Source organism: Sorex fumeus, unplaced genomic scaffold (genome assembly GCF_029834395.1).
Source record: "Sorex fumeus unplaced genomic scaffold, SorFum_2.1 ptg000003l, whole genome shotgun sequence".
Lineage (NCBI taxonomy): Eukaryota > Metazoa > Chordata > Mammalia > Eulipotyphla > Soricidae > Sorex > Sorex fumeus.
The window spans coordinates 19,023,846-19,042,577 of NW_026606060.1; the positions used below are offsets into that span (position 1 = coordinate 19,023,846).

General features: G+C 50.3%; 1 protein-coding gene across 1 annotated transcript in view; it reads right to left on the bottom strand.

The window, feature by feature from the left end:
• POLR1A (RNA polymerase I subunit A) overlaps positions 1–18,732 on the bottom strand; it is a 61,597-nt gene that overhangs the window by 34,444 nt on the left and 8,421 nt on the right. Inside the window, exons 5-12 of the mRNA XM_056118162.1 lie at positions 15,582–15,667; positions 15,354–15,454; positions 12,322–12,408; positions 8,560–8,665; positions 8,134–8,296; positions 5,040–5,210; positions 4,385–4,507; positions 2,150–2,380 (exon numbers count right to left, since the gene is read on the bottom strand). Coding sequence (XP_055974137.1) covers positions 2,150–2,380; positions 4,385–4,507; positions 5,040–5,210; positions 8,134–8,296; positions 8,560–8,665; positions 12,322–12,408; positions 15,354–15,454; positions 15,582–15,667 — 1,068 coding nt within the window. The remainder of the gene's footprint in view (positions 1–2,149; positions 2,381–4,384; positions 4,508–5,039; positions 5,211–8,133; positions 8,297–8,559; positions 8,666–12,321; positions 12,409–15,353; positions 15,455–15,581; positions 15,668–18,732) is intronic.

Here is an 18,732-nt window from a genome sequence, read left to right on the forward strand (position 1 = left end):
AACAAATGCAGGGCTGGAAAGAGAGCTCAACAGGCTGAGTGCACGAGGCCAGGATGAATTCCCAGCAGTGCTATGTGCAGTAAGGGCTCCTCCCGCTTCAAGTCACCCTGAATTCAGCTCAATCAGTTTGGCGGAAATGACAAATGACTCTAAGACTGGTGTCTTCTTATGCTGTGCACCCCCATTTTTGAGACTGCACCAGATAACTGGTTACAGAGAAAGGCCAGGGGTTAGTCAGAAACACTCCCCAACTCCCTCTCCTCACCCTAACTCTGCTGCCAGGAATTCCTCAAATTTTAACAGGTCATCTGAGAGCTGCTCGCCAGTCAAACTCCTGCTCCTGGGGTGCATGAACCTCCCCTCATGCTTCAGTTTCCAGGGAGCAAGGAGCTCCAAGGAGAATCCAGCCAGCACACATTGAAAAGCCTGAGCTGACTTCCCAGGTCTTACTGCTCTAGCCCCTCTAGGGAGGAACTGCCCAGGACCTGTGGTTCAGCCCAGAACCCGAGGCTGGGCACTGGTGCAAAGGCGCACAAATTCGAGACATCCTTCCGTAAATGCAAAGCCTGCAGATGGAGGGCACCCAAGCCAGCCAGCCAGCCAGCCAGCGGCCAATCCAAACAGACACCAAACCGGTGCCAACCCGCACCCGAGGCCCCCCTCTGTCTCTAAATAAACACCGCAGCAGAGATTAGTGTGCCGCAGTGTCAGAGTTCTCAAAGGCAGATCCACAGCCAAAGATCTGTTTCTTGTAGACTACGGGTCCAACTGCGAAGTAAGACTCTGCGGTCTCTTGGCCATTTCCTCCACACTTACACGGCCCAGGGGAGGGGGCTAAGATTTCACACCTCAGAGGAAACAGGTCCCACCAGCCACTCACGCCCTTGGTTAGCCAGGGCTGTGCTCACAAACAGCTGGGTGTTCCCCTCCCAGCCCTACGGGGCTTTCCTCATCCTTAAGCAGAACCTAACAGGAGTGCGCTGTTTTTTTTTTTTTTTAAATCCTCCTTCCTTCCACTTGATATAGTGACAGAGGTTGCACGCTTGGCTCTGGTGCTCACCTGCAGCCGCAGACTGCAGCTGTCTGCACCCACCTCACATGCACCCGCCTGCAGCGCCCCTAAGTGTCTTCAACCCTCTTTTAACATCATAAACTGGGCCTGGGCAAAGTCTGCCTCGAAGAATACGGGAGTGATGGGGCGGCCCTGCTGTGAGCCACTGTTCGAGGTCCCCCTTAGAGTCCCTGGTCAGAGCCCTGACTTGTGATGGATGCTTCTTGCCAGCCTCCTCCACGTACTGCCATGCTGGGCATTTGCACTAGGGGCCCAGGAAGTTGCTCTCAGGAACTCAGCTGTAAAAGAAGCTGCTTCCCTTCAACAGGGTTGTGCCAAATGTGGTCCTCAAGGCAGTGGCAACAGCAGCCCGTGAGTTCATGGGATAAGAACTAAGGCACTTGCACATTGGCTAACACTGGGTTGTTCTTGCTGCTCCTGCAGGGAGCTTCTGGTTTACTGAGCCACTCCCACAACAATGCAACTGAAGCACACCCAATTCCATCAGGCACTAATAATTCTATAGTGCTCTTCCCTTTCCTCTATGTCATTTGCATGGTTTACTTACCAATGTCCTTTTTGTAGAGACACAAGAAGACAGTTGATGCTATCCTTTGTAACATGGGAGTTAATTGAGTCCAAAATAATATTTACTCCTGGGCATCCATAGCCATAAACCTCAGTTGTCCTTAGTTCCTAGCACTCTAAGAGCAGCATCCCGACAAGGGACTGGATGGACCCAGGACAAGCTGTGAGCTACCCTGGCATCAAAATGGGCCAGGCCAAGTGCCATAATACTTAACTGTAAGTTAAGAGCATGGTCATAAACCATGCATGCATTAGAGTACTTTGGGACCAGAGCCCTGGCATCAATTTTAACTCTAGACAGCTCCTTTGTAAGTAAGTTTGAGATCTACCCTAAAGGAAGGAAATACTCCGTGACCATGGCAGCCAGCATCTGATGCTAGCTGTCCCCCACAGGTGGCTCTGAGGTTCTTCAAGGTCAAGACCAGTCCCTGGGTAACTTTGTATCTCCTTGGACAGCTTGATGTCTTTGGGGTGTCAGGCAGGAACTGAACAAACCCTGGTGCTACTCACAATCTTGGTGCCCTGGGGCTTCGGTGTCCCTGTGGCTGGTGTCAGCAGCTGTTTGGCGACAGCTTCCCGCTGGGTTTGGTCCACCGCGCTCAGGGCCGTGCGGCTGCCATCCTCGTTGATGACCATGGAGGCCCCTGGGTGCACGTTAGGGCCGTTGATGACCGCCTGCCTCAGTTCCTGTACGTTCCAGGGGGTAACTGGCTGCGGGTAGGTCAGTTTGGTGGCAAACACCTGGAAACAAGGAGTGGGTATGGAAACTCAGGGAAGACAGAAAAGGTTACTCGGACCCAGACCCGAGTGTGGCAACAGGCTGCGTGAGGGCTTCTCCAAGCCGGGGAGGCCCTCCTGGGGGAGGACACGAGTGGCTTCTCTTCACAGAGCCTCCTGTTCCAGTCACACTCCCTCGGGAAGGAACCGAGAGCTGGGCCGCCTGTCCTGGCACGGCCTGAGGAGACACCTGAGGGTTAAGTGTTCCACAACACTTTAAACTATTCCGACAGGGGATTACTTACCAACCAATAAATCCACAAACCCTGAAGACACAGATGGCAGCTTGAGAGGGCCAATACCAGGCCGTACCCTGACCCCACAGATGTTACTGGCTGCGGGGCGCTTGCCCTGAGCCCAGACACGACCCAGGAGTCTCTTTATTCGGCCTGAGATGAAACCAACTCCTAGCATGTAGAAGAGGGGGTCTTTACACTAGACCCACGTACCCCAAGAAAGGCCGGGTTCTGCGCGAAAGAGGGTTTCTGAGCTAGAGCATAAGCCTGCTGATGCATGTTCCCGTACACACCAGGGGCTCCGGGAGGGTCTGTCTCAGGATGTTGTTGAACTCTAAGACTCTGGACAACACTTGGACAGACCTGACCTCCGTCTGCCCTTCTGCCAAGGCACTAGCACCAGCTGCACAGCTTTTCTGTGTTAGGTACACTGGTCCACTGCTTCCTCATCTTATCATCCTTTCTTCCTCATCACTGCTTCACATCTTTCTCCAGCTCACTTGGCTGCTTCCCCTGGTAACACCTCTCCAGAGCACAGGGGAGCAAATGCAGCCATCTCACTGCGGGCTGCAGCAAGCGCCTGCAACCAGAGGCCTCGTGAGAGGCAGCCCTCGGCTACCACTGAAGGTAGAAGGCAGATGCCACTAAGGGTCTCCCTGAAAGCGAATGTTGAGAGGGGTATCGCCCCCCCCACCCAGCCCCCTGGCCCCAGAGCCAGGAGTGCCACTCCTTGGTCTGACAATGTTCTTCCCCAACCCATGACTTAGCTTTTCAGGTGCAAAGACCCATAATTCCCAGGGGGCGAGGGGCAGAGGGACTAAGTGTCCTGACCTGACCTTGTCCCCTCACCTGTCAAGCTCTGGCAGTGCAAGAAGGAGCGGCAAGGCGGCAGCCCAGGGGATGGTGACGGGAGCCCTCGAGCTCGGCTGCTTCCGAGGCAGAGAGCACGCAGGGCGGGCAGATGAGGCACTGCACAGTGAATTAAACCAGCTTCATCTGACCAACCGCTGGGTCCATTAAGGAGGAAGCTGATTACGGGACTAATAAACATCACACCCTGCACCGGCCGCACGGCGAGAAAAGGTGGCTGGCTCCCCGAGGAAGCTTGAGTTGGGGGAGATGGGGCAAATCACTCCCCACGGGGGACAGGAAGAAGAACAAGCCCATGTGGCTGCTCTGGGGGCTCATGCCCCTTCGCCTCCAGGCAAGGGTTCACGTTCCTGCTGCCAGGCAGGAACACAGGATACAAACCTTCCTTTCCCGCCTCCTGTAATGTCTTTAATCTCACTAGGTCTTGTTTCTGAGGGAAGCACTCCTGGCTGTGCTCAGAGGTTACTCCTGGTGGGGCCCAGGGGACCAGATGGGGTGCTAGTAATCGAACCCAGGTTAGCCATGTGCAAATGGCCTACACACTGCACTGGTCGCCCATCCGACTAAGAGATCATAACACAAGGAAAAGGGTTGGGGAAGTGGCATAAGGAGTGGAGAAGAAGGCTCTGGGCTCCATCCCAACACTGCAGACCCTGAGCACCCTTGCAGCAACCTAGGGGCCCAGAAACGGGCTTTCCTGTGTCTGTGATGGAGACCTGGTATGCAGCGAGCTCTCACAGCTGTACAGCTGCCCAGGATCTGCCCGGGGAGTGACAGAAGCTGGTCCGGCCCAAGACCCCACAACCGACTCAACCCTGCTTGAACACCTCATCTGCAGGGCGAGAGGCGTCTGAGTACACACCATGGGGATTCCAATCTCATTGGTGTTGATGTACATGTCCGGGCAGATGACCGAGCGGGCTGCGTAGTCCACACGCTTTCCCATCATGTGCTTTCGGAACAAGCCTTCCTTCTTCTCTAGGATCTTGATGAAAGAAGAAAGGAAAGAAGGAAGAAAGGAGTCAAACATATTATTATTTTTTCCCCTCTTTCTGTTGTTTTGGCCACACCCCGCTGTCCTCAGGATTTACTCCTGGTTTTGTGCCCAGGAATCATTCCTGGTGGACTCGGGGGACCACACCGGGGATGGAACAAGATTGGCCACTGGCATGGCCAATGCCCATACACTGTACTCTCTCCAGCCCTCTTGGTCATTTTAATTTTTTTGTTCATTTGTTTCTGGGAATTCAGCTGCTTCAACTCATACTCTCACTCAGACTGGGACAATTTAGTTGTGCCCATGGGTCTACATGCCCATGAGATGGGAAACCCATACCAGAAAAAACCCACACACAAGTGGGGAGAACGTACAAACTCCACACAAACAGAAAGGGATTCTTTTTAAATGTCATTGTCGTGATGAAATGATATTGAACAGAACATTAGTCAAAGACCATCTTATTAACCCCTCCAGCTAGCAACAGGGATCCAATTTATCCAATTTCTGATTTGCTCACCTGCCTGATACCAGGGAATTTTTCCATCATCAATTTGTCCATCTCACTATCAAACACAATATTGACGTGGCTCTGAAGGCGAATCCAAATGTTGTAAAGTTTGTCTGGGAGGGACTGGCCGGGCAGCAAACTCAGAAAGGACCGGTCCATGGCAACAGAAGCATCTTTCTCCTGAAAGACACGGTAAGAAAACAAACACGATGAGAAAAAAAACACAAAAGCCAGGCTTGATTTCATTTCTCTTTTGGAATCCAATTCAGGCAAATTGTGAGTTCCAGGGTTCACCGCCATGTCTTCTGAACCCAATAGATGGGCGGCAAAAGTGTCAATGACTCAGTCTGGTCAGTATGCACCAAGAGGACCTCAGTCCCATCGAAGCCCAGCCCAGCCCATCTCTTTCTGTAAGTGAAAAAAACTTAATCTTAGAAGTAGGCTCTGGGGGCTGGAGCAATAGTACAGTGGGTTTACCTTGCACATGGTTGCCCCGGGTTCAATCCCTGGCATCCCATATGGTCCCCTGAGCACTGCTAGGAGTAATTACTGAGTGCAGAACCAGGAGTCAGCCCTGAGCATCACTGGGTATGCAAAAAAAAAAAAAAAAAAAGGCAAAAAAAATCCCCCTATTAACAGTTATTATTATTACTTGGATACTTTTACTATATTTTTATTTCAGGCACTGTGATTTACATATTCAGGACTGAGTTTGAGGTATTCCATGCTGCAACACCCATCCCTTCACCCGTGTCCACTTTCTCCAGTAATGCCCCGTTTCCCTCGCAGCCTCCTGCTGGCCTCTATATAGGCTCCTTTTTTCCTTCTCGGCTCTGTGGTTTACGATACTGTTATCGATATGGTCTCACGTGTAACACTGTACCTTCTTCCAGCATGCCCGCTCCGGAGCAGCCTCTGCATCAGTCCCAGTGCTCCCTTCCCCAACCTCCCCCCACAACCCCAGGGCACTTTCTACAGGCGGCCAGTTCTCACACTATTTCTACTGTGCACCACATTAACAAACCCAGATTCTGGGCTCTTGGTTTCAGTCTTACCCAGAAGACAATAAAGAACAGGCCCGGAGTAGGGTTTTATTTGTCCCTCTTCTGCCTCGTTCTATTTTTTTTTTAGGGGCCACTCCTGGCAGTGCTCAGGGGTTACCAAGGCTATACTGGCAATGCTGGGACTATAAAGACAGTACCAGGAACTGAACTCAGGGCCTCACGCAGGGTTGACATGTACTCAGCAACCTGAGCGATATTCCAGGCCCCCAGCTGTGCTGAAGGTTCAGCTTGGGGAGGATCCACTTCAAAAATCCTGACAACTGCTCACATCATTCATGACTGATGGCAGGATTCGGCTGCCTGTGTGCAACCAAGGTCCTTAATTCCTATTTTTGCCTTCCGTGACTAGTCTAACACGCACCTGGTCATCTATGTATGCAGGAGGGTAACCAAGCAAGTGACCGGGAGCTGGCCTTTCTTAAGGAAGCTGCCGAAGCAACTTGATGTTTAATTCCTAAGACAAACCTAGAACTTCTGGCACATTAATACTCTTCCTCTGGGAGCTCTACTATCCCCCCGATTCCCATACAGAGCTTCAGTTTCATGTATTACTACAGAAAAAGCTGATCAATTCTCAAAATGCAGGTGAACAATTTTCTGAACGGAAGTTTGCCATCCAGTCGTCTACGTTTTCAGTTCCCAAGTGAGACATGGTAAGTTCCGGGTGATCTCCTGAATTCACAGGAATAAACATGCACTGACCCTTTAGTTCTTTCTGTCCCCACCTCTGGCCCCTGTTCCTTCTCCCTCTTGCCCAAAAGACATGCCCTCAGCCTTAGGCTACCTTAAAGCACAGCCTATTGACTTTTATTTCCTACGGTCAGTTGCTGGCTGTCCCCATTCGGGTAAGTATGACAGAGACAGACGCAGGGCCCCCCGTTCACTAGTGTGAGTCATGTGAGGAAAGAAACCAGCTGGTGTTTTGGGGAGAAAGTTGGGAAAGGTGGGTGAAGATCCAAGAACCAAGACTCAGATCCAAGAACATATGACTCAGAAATCAAGAAGTGGGTCACTCCTCAATCCTAAGGAACAGAGAGGTTATTGCAAAGACAATGATCTCTGCTCTGGCAACCCACAAAGACTCAGGCCAGGCCCTCACTCACTGCCGCCACTACATGACCTGGCTCTGGGTCTGAGGAAATGTGGGAAGGGGAGCCTTATTATTAAGGACATCAAAATATCATTCTTATTCCATTCCTATTGTCTCTGGCCAGGGGGTGGTTATGCTGTAGCCTTACCTCCCAAGTGGAGTTCCATAGTTCCATAGCTTTTTCATAGATGGTCAATTTTTCATCCACTAAGACTTTATTTAAAAAAATACACACCGACACTGACAGATTAGAAAACAAGCCAAGCTGAAGAATCCCTTAGCAGTGGAAGCACAGCTGGGAAAGCCGAACGGCAAGAGTCCAGGACACAGACAAGTGGCGCCATCTGGTGACTGGTCCAGCTCCCTGCAGCTGGACAGCACTTTTCCTATTAGCTGGGGAGGACCCCAATGATCTCCGAACTTTCTGAGTCGGGGATTCATCTTTGCACCTCCTATGCGGGCGATATCAAAGCAGATTTGACTCCAGCCTCATTGAGAATGCCGAGACCCCAAACCTGGCAATCCTCCTCTGGGGAAATCTAAGCACCTCTAACTGCCTTCCTGTCCCCAATGCTAAGCCTTGCTGAGTCATAACCACAGCAGTCCAGTAGCCCAGCAGGGACATCAGGAGGCCAAGGACAGCAGGCGGTCCTTCTCAGACAAGGGTGGGAGGCCCGGAGCATCTGTGTGCAGGTTTTCCCCACAGACCATCTACACTGTATCAGCGATGGATCTGTGAGATAAGGCAGCTAGCTCTTGGCTCGCTGGCAAGTGGCTTTTCGCTGGGCTCACACACTGCTCCATCCTGCCTGTCCCCAGATTCCCCCACTTGAGAGGTGCTCACAATTCCCAATCAGCATCTCCCAGCACTGCCTGGCCCTGCTTCTGTGTGACGAGGAGGCGAAGAAGCACCAGGGCACTGGTAATACCCGCTCCCAGGCGCACTGACCTCCTCGGGGGCGTGTTCTGCCACCTCCTGGGGCAGCTCCTGTTCTTGGGCCATCACTGCCAGCAGCTTCCGGATGAGAACGATGTCCTTCATGACTGCCTGCAGGTTCACCGTCTGGCCATTAGTGAACATCTGGTCCCCCAAGCGATTGACAGGGCGGTATCTGCGGGAAACGCATGGAATCAGAGAGCACGTAGCACGGAAGAAGGGACACGCACTTCAGAACATCACCCGGCCCGACTATAAGCAACTCACACCCCACAAACACAGAACAGCCAAGAGAACAGCCAAGGCCCCGCGAGAGTCAGGACAAACTCCCAGGAAAGTAACTACCCCACATTTCTGTGTCTCTTTTACCCATCCACCTACTCCCAGAGACCATAATTCAATGGGTCAATATAGTGTTTGCAACTAACAAGGCATTACCTTGAGGGTGGCACCACCAAGAAATCCAGGAAGAACATACTGGGATTGAATCTGGACTCCATGCCAACATCTGCCAGTCCCGAAAACAGGTAACTCAGAAAGAATCCTGTTGGAAAGAGGCCGAGAAGACTGTCAGGGCACTAATGGAGCATCACAGACATTCTGGGCTTTTTTTTTTTTGCTGAGTGTCACACCCGGCAGTGTTTGAGGGTCACTCTTGGCGGTGCTGGGGACCATAAGGCGCTGAGAACAGAAGCTGGGACAATGCACCCAGTCCTGAGCCATATTCTATCCCCTTGGTCCTTTATAGCCCCCCCTCCCCCCCCCCCACACACATATACACATGCAATTTATTGAGGGGAAATAATCTGGGAGTAGGGCTGGAGAAATAGGCAAAGGACTGAGGAAAAGTTCTGCCAGCAGGGGCCCCAGGTTCAATCCCTTGCACTCATGGTGCCCTGAGCACTGCCAGGTGTGTCCCCAAACCCAAACCCAATAAACCAAGCCCCCCAAACACAAGAAAATATGCAGCTTCAGAGCACATTCTTCTTTTTAAAAATGAGAAAACACACAATTTCCCCTAGATGGTAAGTCTACATGTAGAGGTGACACAGGCTGTAAGAAGACCACGAGGGACAGCAGGGTCTGGGCAACCAACTGCGTCACCACCCTTGTTACCCTCCTGCCTGTGACTCGGCACCCAGACACTCGCCTTCTCTCTAAGAGTGTATTTAACATAAGGGGAACCGCCAGCAAGGAGTCCTGGCCACCACTGCCTCCTTCCCTTCTCCCCCGAGTCAGCCCTCACCGCCACTGGTGGCTCCAGTAGCATATTATGGAGAAGAATCTTCCTGGGAACCAACCGGCTGGATAGGGGTTTAGTGCCCCTTGGTCAAGCTCTGCTGGACTAGAGGCTGGGGCCTGCCTGGAGCACCCAAGCCAGTTACGGGAGCTGCCCTGGCCCTGGTCTCTGCTGGGGCTGTTGCTGTCGTCACCACTGGGGCTGAGGGTGCAGCACTGCCAGCATGTCAACCTGGATGTGCGAGGCGGAAGCATCAGCTCCCTGGTGGTGCCCTCGGGCTTCCAGACACCCCAAAGTCAGTGCTCTGCCTCTGGCCAGACTCCAACTACTTGGGACCAACTTTTCCAAGAAATTAAACCATCAAAATTTAAGTATGCAGGAGCCACGCTTACAAACCGCCTCCAGTAACTCATAACTAAATTTCGAGAGAGATAAGAAAGATGCAGAACATCTTTCTGGACCTGTGTATGCTGAGTAATCTGGAGCACATCAGAGAGGGGTGGGTTAGCCTAATGCCCATCCAGAGCCCCCAGCAGCTGCTTGCTACCATAGTTGAAAATCACCACCATGCCCCTAGCCGGATGTCACCGAGATACTAATCTGCTGAAAATTAGGGTATGAGGGTTTTATGACTAAAATCTCCAGGCTTCTCTTGGGAGTTGGGATGCTCCCCCTACGTCCTTGTACTTCTGAAAGCCCTGGCAGTCACATCCACACCCCAAAGCTGCCTGCCACTCAGTTAAAAAAGCTACTTCACGCCCGCTCCTCTCTGGAAAGAAAGATGGCAGCCGCACGGGAGCCTTGTGGAAAGCGGGTTTGAGCCGGACTCGGGGGAGCGGCGGGGACCTCATGGGAAGGGGGGCTTTGTGGGCCGTCCCCCACGCCCCACCGAGGTCGCCAGCTGCCCCCCACGAGTGGCTCTCCGGCACGGCCACGGCCCCGGAGGCACAAGGACTTAGCACAGAGAACCAGCCGCTTGGAGCAGAAAAGCAAATGGACTTGTGTTGATCCGCGCCACCAAGCCTGCCCGGAGGGGGAAGGGCGTTGACCGGCCCGCCCGCTCCTCTCTGGAAAGAAAGATGGCGGCCGCACGGGAGCCTTGTGGAAAGCGGGTTTGAGCCGGACTCGGGGGAGCGGCGGGGACCTCATGGGAAGGGGGGCTTTGTGGGCCGTCCCCCACGCCCCACCGAGGTCGCCAGCTGCCCCCCACGAGCGGCTCTCCGGCACGGCCACGACTCCAGGGCACAGAAACCAATCTCTTAACTAGCTAACTTTTAATAGAAATTCTTCCAGGGTCAATAAGTAAAGTAGCAGAAATTCAAAACCGCGCGGCCGCGACATCATTTTATTCTTAAACCAAGTTGTAGAAAGCAAATCATTTCACAACGCTGTTTCAGCATGTCTGATTGGGGGGGGGGGGGGGGGTGGGTCGTAAACTCTAAACAATAATTGTGCATCTTCTATCGAAATAATCTATCTAGACAAAGTAGATAGAGTATTAACTAGAACTCATCTGCCTCACAAAGAATTGGGAGGGTTGGGAGGTGGGGGTCTATTGGGGTTCGGGGTTAAAAATGAGTATTGGTTAAGGGAAATGTGTTTGGTATCTACATGACTGAGACCTAAACCCGAAAGCTCTGTAACTTTTCCCACAGTGATTCAATAAATAAATAAATTATTTAAAAAAAAAAATTAAAAAAAAAAAGCTACTTCAGCTGTCTCTTTCTGATAAAAATGCTGAACTCCCTGAACAAACATGATGACCTCTTAGTAGCCGTATTGCAAACCATAATGCACAAAAGGTGGGGGAGGGGGAAGGGAGAGGGAGGGGGAGAGGGAGAGGGAGGGGGAGAGGGAGGGGGAGAGGGAGAGGGAGAGGGAGAGGGAGAGGGAGAGGGAGAGGGTGAGGGAGAGGGAGAGGGAGGGGGAGAGGGAGAGGGAGAGGGAGAGGGAGAGGGAGAGGGAGAGAGCGCCAGTCTGCCAAAGAGATAGGCTGCATATGGAGGAGTAAGGGTAGAATTAACTGGGGACCATTGGTGTTAAGAAATGCACACTGGTGGAGGGATGGATGTTGGAACACTGTATGGCTGAAACCCAATCATGAACCATTTTGTAATGGTCTTTCCCATGGTGATTCAAAAAAAATAAATAATAGTATTATAATAATAAAATAAGAGGGAAAAAGTCAAACCTACAAAAAGTCTTTTGAAAAGCAAAGTCAAAACAGACCCTACATAGATGCCAACAAGATGGGTTCTTATGGGGATCAGAGTTTAAGTTCCTGGTGACCGTTACAAAAACAAACCAAAAACTACAGAAAGAAGAGAATGAGCTAGGGCCCACCGCAAAATGAATCATGACAATCTGAGTGTCTTCTTCTCTGACATCACTTATCCTTTCAGCAACACTTCCATTTTTGAAGTGCTTCTCACTGTACGGTGTATGAGCATATGCTCTCAAAGGGTGGGTTATAGGAGGGCTTGAATACATCTCATCTTGTTATATACACAGGAAATAAAAGCGTGTTTTGGGTAGGAACTGGAAGTATACACAATTTGAAAAGAAAAAGACATACTAAGTTCATTTTTTGGATTTGCATAAGGAATTCTTACAGAAACCTTTGAAAAGAAATTTTTTAGTTACAAGCATTTGAAGTGAGTCTTTACTGAACCTTCTAGAGTTACATTCAAGTGTAGTAAGTGAGGCCCACCTACGGCTGTCACCGAACGAGCAGGCTCAGTTCAATCATCAAGCTTATGGTCCCAGGTGAGATAAACTTCCCACTTTACAACATACTCTGAGGCTTGCCTCAACCCTATGGACACATTTCAGGAAATATCTAGAGTTCTGGAAAACTGAAAATAAGGTAGGGTAATTAACAGTTAAGACCAGGAAATCAACATCCAGGAAATTCAAGCCAAGAGACAGTAATGGATGGCTGATTTAGTCTGGTACAGCACCTTCATTCTTCCAGATGGCAGTGAGATGCTCCCGGGCGGTGCTGGGAGTCAAGTACCCTCTCTTCTCCATCTGCGCCACCTCAATTCCTGGAATTCAAGAGGGGACAGAGCACAGTGAATCAGTAACCAGCACTCCTCCTAGGATGGGGTTTATCAATTCCTCTTCCCCATCCTGCCAAGCATGTAACTTGACCCCCCCCCCAAAAAAATCATTGTTCAAGACAGCATATTTCAGCTCGAGACTGCTCCCTTTTTAAAATCAAACTTCTAAAGTTATGAAATGATGCAAATACTGCATAAAAACCTAAAAAATAAAGGGGAAAAATCACCCAATTTCTATCACAATGTCAGCACCATCATGTTTTTTTTTTTTTTTTTGGAGGGGGGGAACAACTGGCAATGGTCAGGGCTCATTTCTGGCTCTGTACTCAAGGGTCACTCTTCCTGGGGCTCAGGGGATCGGCAGGGATGAAACCTGGCTGCAGATAAGGCAAGCCTGCTATACTGTCTCTCCAGCCCCTGTACTATCATTTTATTTCCATTGTTTGACTTAGAGTGAGTCTTATTTATATTTTTGTGTATCGTGGGTTTTGAGGCCTACAGCTGGGTTACATCCAGTAAAGCATAGGAGACCATGTGGTGCCAGGGACGGAATCTGGGGTGCCAACCTGCAAAACATGTGCTCTAGCCCTCTAAACCATCCCATTGGCTCATGCACGCATTTTAAATCATTGCAATCTTAGTGTATATTGGTTTTACATGCTATTCTGTTCATTTTGTATCCTCTGTAAGCATTTCTGCCTGCTACTGCATATTTTCGCCTTTTTTTCTCAGGCGGGAGTGCATGAAGGAGCATAGCTAGCAGAACTCAGAACTTACTCCTGGCTGTGCTCAGGGATCACTCCTGGTGGGGTTCCGGGGAACATATGCTAGGGATCAAACCTGGGTCGGCTGCATGCAAGACAAGAGCCTTGCAATTATATGTATGGTATCCCTAGCCCCCCATTTTCATTTTAATAGTTATAAATGATGCTAGAATGTTTCCTAAGTGACTGAATTATACTTTCGTTGCATATTTTGATCTCATTTTTTGTTTTGGAGTCACACCCTACAGTGGTCAGGACTTACTTCTGGCTCAGCACCTAGCACCCTGCCGACTGTACTAACATTGCAGCCTTCTCACTTTTTAACCATGAGGTAAAGGTAAAGGTAAAGGCCCCCCCGTTGATCGTCGATATAATTAATTCTACCCAAAGGATTCTTTTTTGTTGTTGTTTGTTTTCTTTTTGGGTCATACCTGGCGATCCACAGGGGTTACTCCTGGCTTTGCGTTCAGGAATTACTCCTAGCGGTGCTCAGGGGACCATATGGGATGCTGGGAATCGAACCCGGGTCGGCCATGTGCAAGGCAAACACCCTACCTGCTGTACTATTGCTCCAGCCCCCTATCCAAAGGATTTTTAACCACAAAGGTTAAAACCATTTTGGAAGCAGAACTACGTATAAGAGTCATCGTGTAAAAATGTCTATTTGATACTTCCTCTTTACAGAGATGATGCCAATGTGTAAGGAGTAGACTGTTGGTTTCTCATTTTAAGCAGAATTCTGGGATATTACCTGTTAACTATACCCTGAGAATCAGGAAACAAGTCATAGGGACCTCTACCTATGACATAACCAGAGGGTATGTCACCCAAAGTTTTTAGAAAAGCTTGCAAGAATCAACGGAAGTGCCCTAAATGACCTACTCGCTATTAACACCCAGGTAAGAACTTCAGTTTTAATACTCAAATAGTATCACTGGGTCAGAGAGTATAGCGAGTAGGATGCTTGTCTTGCATGCAGCCAGCCAAGGTTTGATCCGCAGCATCCCTGAGTACCGCTTGGAGTAATTCCTGAGAGCAGAATCAGGAGTAAAGTCCTGAGCATTGCTGGGTGTGGCTCCCCAAAACAAACAAATTGCTGACATATTTCTCTGGATTAAATCATAGAAGTGAAACTGCCAAATCAAGAAGCCTACAAGCATACGAATTTTGATGGTCATAAAAACAGAACGTTTCAACCAGTTAATCCCTGTCCATGTGGGCACAAAATGAAGAGAGGCTCTGACCTTCAGGAATAACGACAGAATGAAAAAGTCACAAATATTCAGTGGCGGAGGAAAAAAGCAGGCATAAGACTGTCAGCCACTTGCAGCAGAGCCCCCAGGCCCTGTCCCAGCACTGTCCTGGAAGGTGAAGCCCCCCCCGCCCCCCACCTCTGTGCTTTAATCCTAGAAAAAGGGGCTGGTGGGTCTCAGAACCTGAGTCCCAAGAGCCTACTGGGGGCTGCCACCTCTGTTCCTGGGCAGCTGTCCCGCTACTGCTTGTCAGTCTGCGGCAATGAAATCTGCCTGTCCGGAATACCAGAAATCCTCCAGCATGACTTTATGTGCTTCCCCTGAAAGAGTTGTTGGGGGGACCTATGAAGGCTCGACCAAGAATGGGAGACAGTGCATCCAACGCTTGTTCACTGCCTGGCACCCCCTGAGCATACAGCCAGGAATAAGCTATGAGTACTGCTGTGTGTGGCCCACAGAAGACCTCTCTGGCTCTGGTTCTAAATATTTACCAATACTTAGAACTTTTCCTCTTTTTTGGGGGGGAGGGCATAATTTTGGTGTCACATCTGGTGGTTCTTAGGGCTTACCCCTAGTGAAGCAAGAGGCATCTGGCTCAGCCTGAGACAAACACAGCCCCAACTGCTGGCTCTGCTGAGAGGGGGTCAAGTTCTCACTGGGATCCCTACAGTCTTTTTGTTTTGGGGCCACACCAGTGATACTCTGGGCTTACTCCTAACTCTGTATTCAGGGATCACTCCTAGGAGGTATTTAAGGGACCATGTAGGGTGCCAGGGATCAAACCCAGGTAGGTTGCATGAAAAGCATACGCCCACGAGGTGCGCCTGCTCCAGCCCCAATCCCCTCCACTCTTAAGAGGCCTGTCTCTCCCATGGCCACCGAGGAGCCGAGGCAGAGAGCCCAGCCTGCTTACCCAGTGGCTCTGTGTCCTGGCCAGCTTTCTTGTGCACTATGGCGGGGTACGTGATTGTCAGTTTGCTGTTGTGTTCCTTTCGGACAACTGACCGCCCGGTCCTAAACACAAGAACAGTTGTGATGGAGGGAAGAAAAGAGCCAACGAGATGTTTAATAACAGCGGGGGGGACTGGCCAGAGGCATCCCACCTGGGAGAAGGGAAGACAGGCAGGAGCCTGATACTCACTTGCAGTGCGGACACCTCTTGGCAGTCATGTGCGTCTTCCAGAAGTGAGCGATGAGTTTGCTCCTGCTCTCACAAACATTTTTTACCTGTTTCCAAAAACAGTGAGTGAATTGTGCCGTGCCATTCTGAAGAGAATCCAGTACACCTTCATTTGTAGGTTTCACCTTCTTAAATAAACCAGAGGAAGCCACCTACTTTCTTAAACAAAATTTTCCGTGGCACCCTTTTTTTTTTTTTTTATTTATTTATTGAATCACTGTGGGAAAGGTTACAAAGCTTTCAGGTTTATGTCTCAGTCATGCAAATATCAAACACATTTCCCTTTACCAATACTTATTTTTTACCATGAAGAACCCCAATAAAACCCCACCCCCACCCCTCCCCGTCCCTGTGAGGCAGATGAATTCTAGTTAACACTCTATCTGCTTTGATTAGATTCATTGTTTCAATAAAAGATTCACCACTATTATTTAGAGTTTACCCCCCCCCCCCCAAATCAGACATGCTGAAAAAGCATTGTGAAGTGATTTGCTTTCTACGGCTGGGTTCAAGAATTAAATGTTGGTTTTGGGTTTCTGCTCTTTTACCTATTGACCCTGGAAGTATTTCTACTGAAAGTCAGATAGTTAAGAAATTGGTTTCTGTGTTCTGGAGTCGTGGCCGTGCTGGAGAGCCGCTCGCGGGGGGCAACTGGTGGCCTCGGTAGGGCGTGAAGGGCGGAGCAAAACGCCCCCCTTCCCATGAGGTTCTAGTCGCCCCCACACTCGCGGCTCATACCTGCTGTCCACAAGGCTCCCATGTGGCCGCCATCTTTCTTTCCAGAGAGGAGAGGGCGAATGGGGCAACACCCTTTCCCCTCCGGCAGACTTGATGGCCTGGATCAATGCATAGTCCGTTCACTTTTCTGCTCCAAGCTGCTGGGTTCTGCATTAAGTCCTTGTGCTTCTGGGGCCGTGGCCGTGCTGGAGAGCCGCTCGCGGGGGGCAACTGGTGACCTCGGTAGGGCGTGAAGGACGGACCAGAACGCCCCCCTTCCCATGAGGTTTTAGTCGCCCCCACACCCCCGGCTCATACCTGCTGTCCACAAGGCTCCCATGTGGCCGCCATCTTTCTTTCCAGAGGGAGGAGGGCGGAGGGGAGCAACACCCTTTCCCCTCTGGGCAGAAATGATTGCCTGGATTAACGCATAGTCCTTTCACTTTTCTGCTCCAAGCTGCTGGGTTCTGCATTAGGTCATTGTGCTTCTGGGGCTGTGGCCGTGCTGGAGAGCCGCTCGTGGGGGCAACTGGTGGCCTCGGTAGGGCGTGAAGGGCAGACGGAAATGCCCCCCTTCCCATGAGGTTTTAGTTGCCCCCACACTCGCGGCTCATACCTGCTGTCCACAAGGCTCCCAAGTGGCCGCCATCTTTCTTTCCAGAGAAGAGAGGGCGAATGGGGCAACACCCTTTCCCCTCCGGCAGACTTGATGGCCTGGATCAATGCATAGTCCTTTCACTTTTCTGCTCCAAGCTGCTGGGTTCTGCATTAAGTCCTTGTGCTTCTGGGGCCGTGGCTGTGCTGGAGAGCCGCTCGTGGGGGGCAACTGGTGACCTCGGTAGGGCGTGAAGGACGGACCAGAACGCCCCCCTTCCCATGAGGTTTTACGTGGCACCCTTTTGCTAGAGGCAGGCCCCATCAAATCCTGATGATACCTTGGCCTCTACAGCTGCCTCATTCATAGAAGAGTTATCAAGTTGCTTCTTAAGTGAAGAGATCATGAGTGCAGCAGATGATGTGGAAAAAGTCCTCAACGAAAGCTAGGTACCGTCAACCAACCACCCTCTCCAGATGCAGCTGTGGGGAGCCTCCACACTGCCCGCCTCAGACGGGCCCAGAGGCCACAGGCAAATCCACAGAAGGCCTGGGACCAGTTCTGAGAAGCACCAATGGGCTCCTCTAACCTCCACATGGGCCCTACCTCAGCCCACTAAATTAGTCTCGGCCTGAAAACTGGGTGTAGGAACTGGATTTGAAGATCAGTACTGCAGGAATCTTACAACAGAGCTTTCTCCATTGGGGACTCCTTTTCACCTGAGAGAAGCAGCATGGGCGAGCACTGCCAGGTTTGTCATGTATTTGGTGTGGGATGAACTTCTGGTCTCTGGGTGTTCAAACATCTTTACTGTTGCCAAAGATTTTTTTACCCACCCTCACTCCCCACCATCACATTTAGTTCTGTAACTGCAGATGGGCTGTGCCCCAACATTTAAGAAGCCAGGTTCTGCAATATTCATCCATACATCCTTAGATCAAATCAGTACTTTGCAGAGGTATTGCGGGGTGACAGGCAGAAAGGCAGTAATTATATATGGTAACAGGAGAGAAAGGAAGGGAGCACAGGGACTTCATTCCAAAAGCATGTATGTTACAGCCCAGCTGTATGTAAAACCATCAAAGACCATCTAATCTCACAGGCCTTGAAAGCAGACATCAAAGGCAAGGGTGCAGGGATTCTGGGAGAAATCCAATTTCTGATTCCTGAGAAATTTGAGGGGCAAAAGGAAGGTTCCACATAAAAATACTTGCCAACATACATGTTTTATCTGTTACATGTGTTATAAACTGTGCATAATATCATTATATATATTAACTGTAAAATAGTTTATTATAATGACATATGTAGAGAAATGGAATTAAGGAAATCCCGAGGAAAAGAAAACATATTTATTGTACTGTATTTGTAAGTATTTCAAGTTTAATAGGCTGGTTTTATGAAGGGTCAAAGGTACATGCTTAAGGTGCTCAAGTTTTATTCCCACTACCATAGGTCCCTCAAGCATCGCTGGGGATAGCCCTGGAGGTCCCAGAGCACTGTTGGTATAACCCTGGAGGCCCCAAACAGCACCACACTAAGAGCCCAAGCATTGAGTGATCTAGTTCAGGGGCCCAAATATCACCAGGAGTGGTCACCAGGATAACCACTGCTGGGGAGACAGAAAATCAGGTGCCAGAGTAAGACGGTGTTGGCCTTGCATGCAGCCAACCAGGCTCAATCCCTGGCACCACATATGGTCTCCTGAGTACAGGGCAAGGAAAAAACCCTGGCGACAGTAGGGACAGTCCACATGTAACTCCCTTCCGCTCCCCCAAAAGTTGATCTGTTCCAACCTGT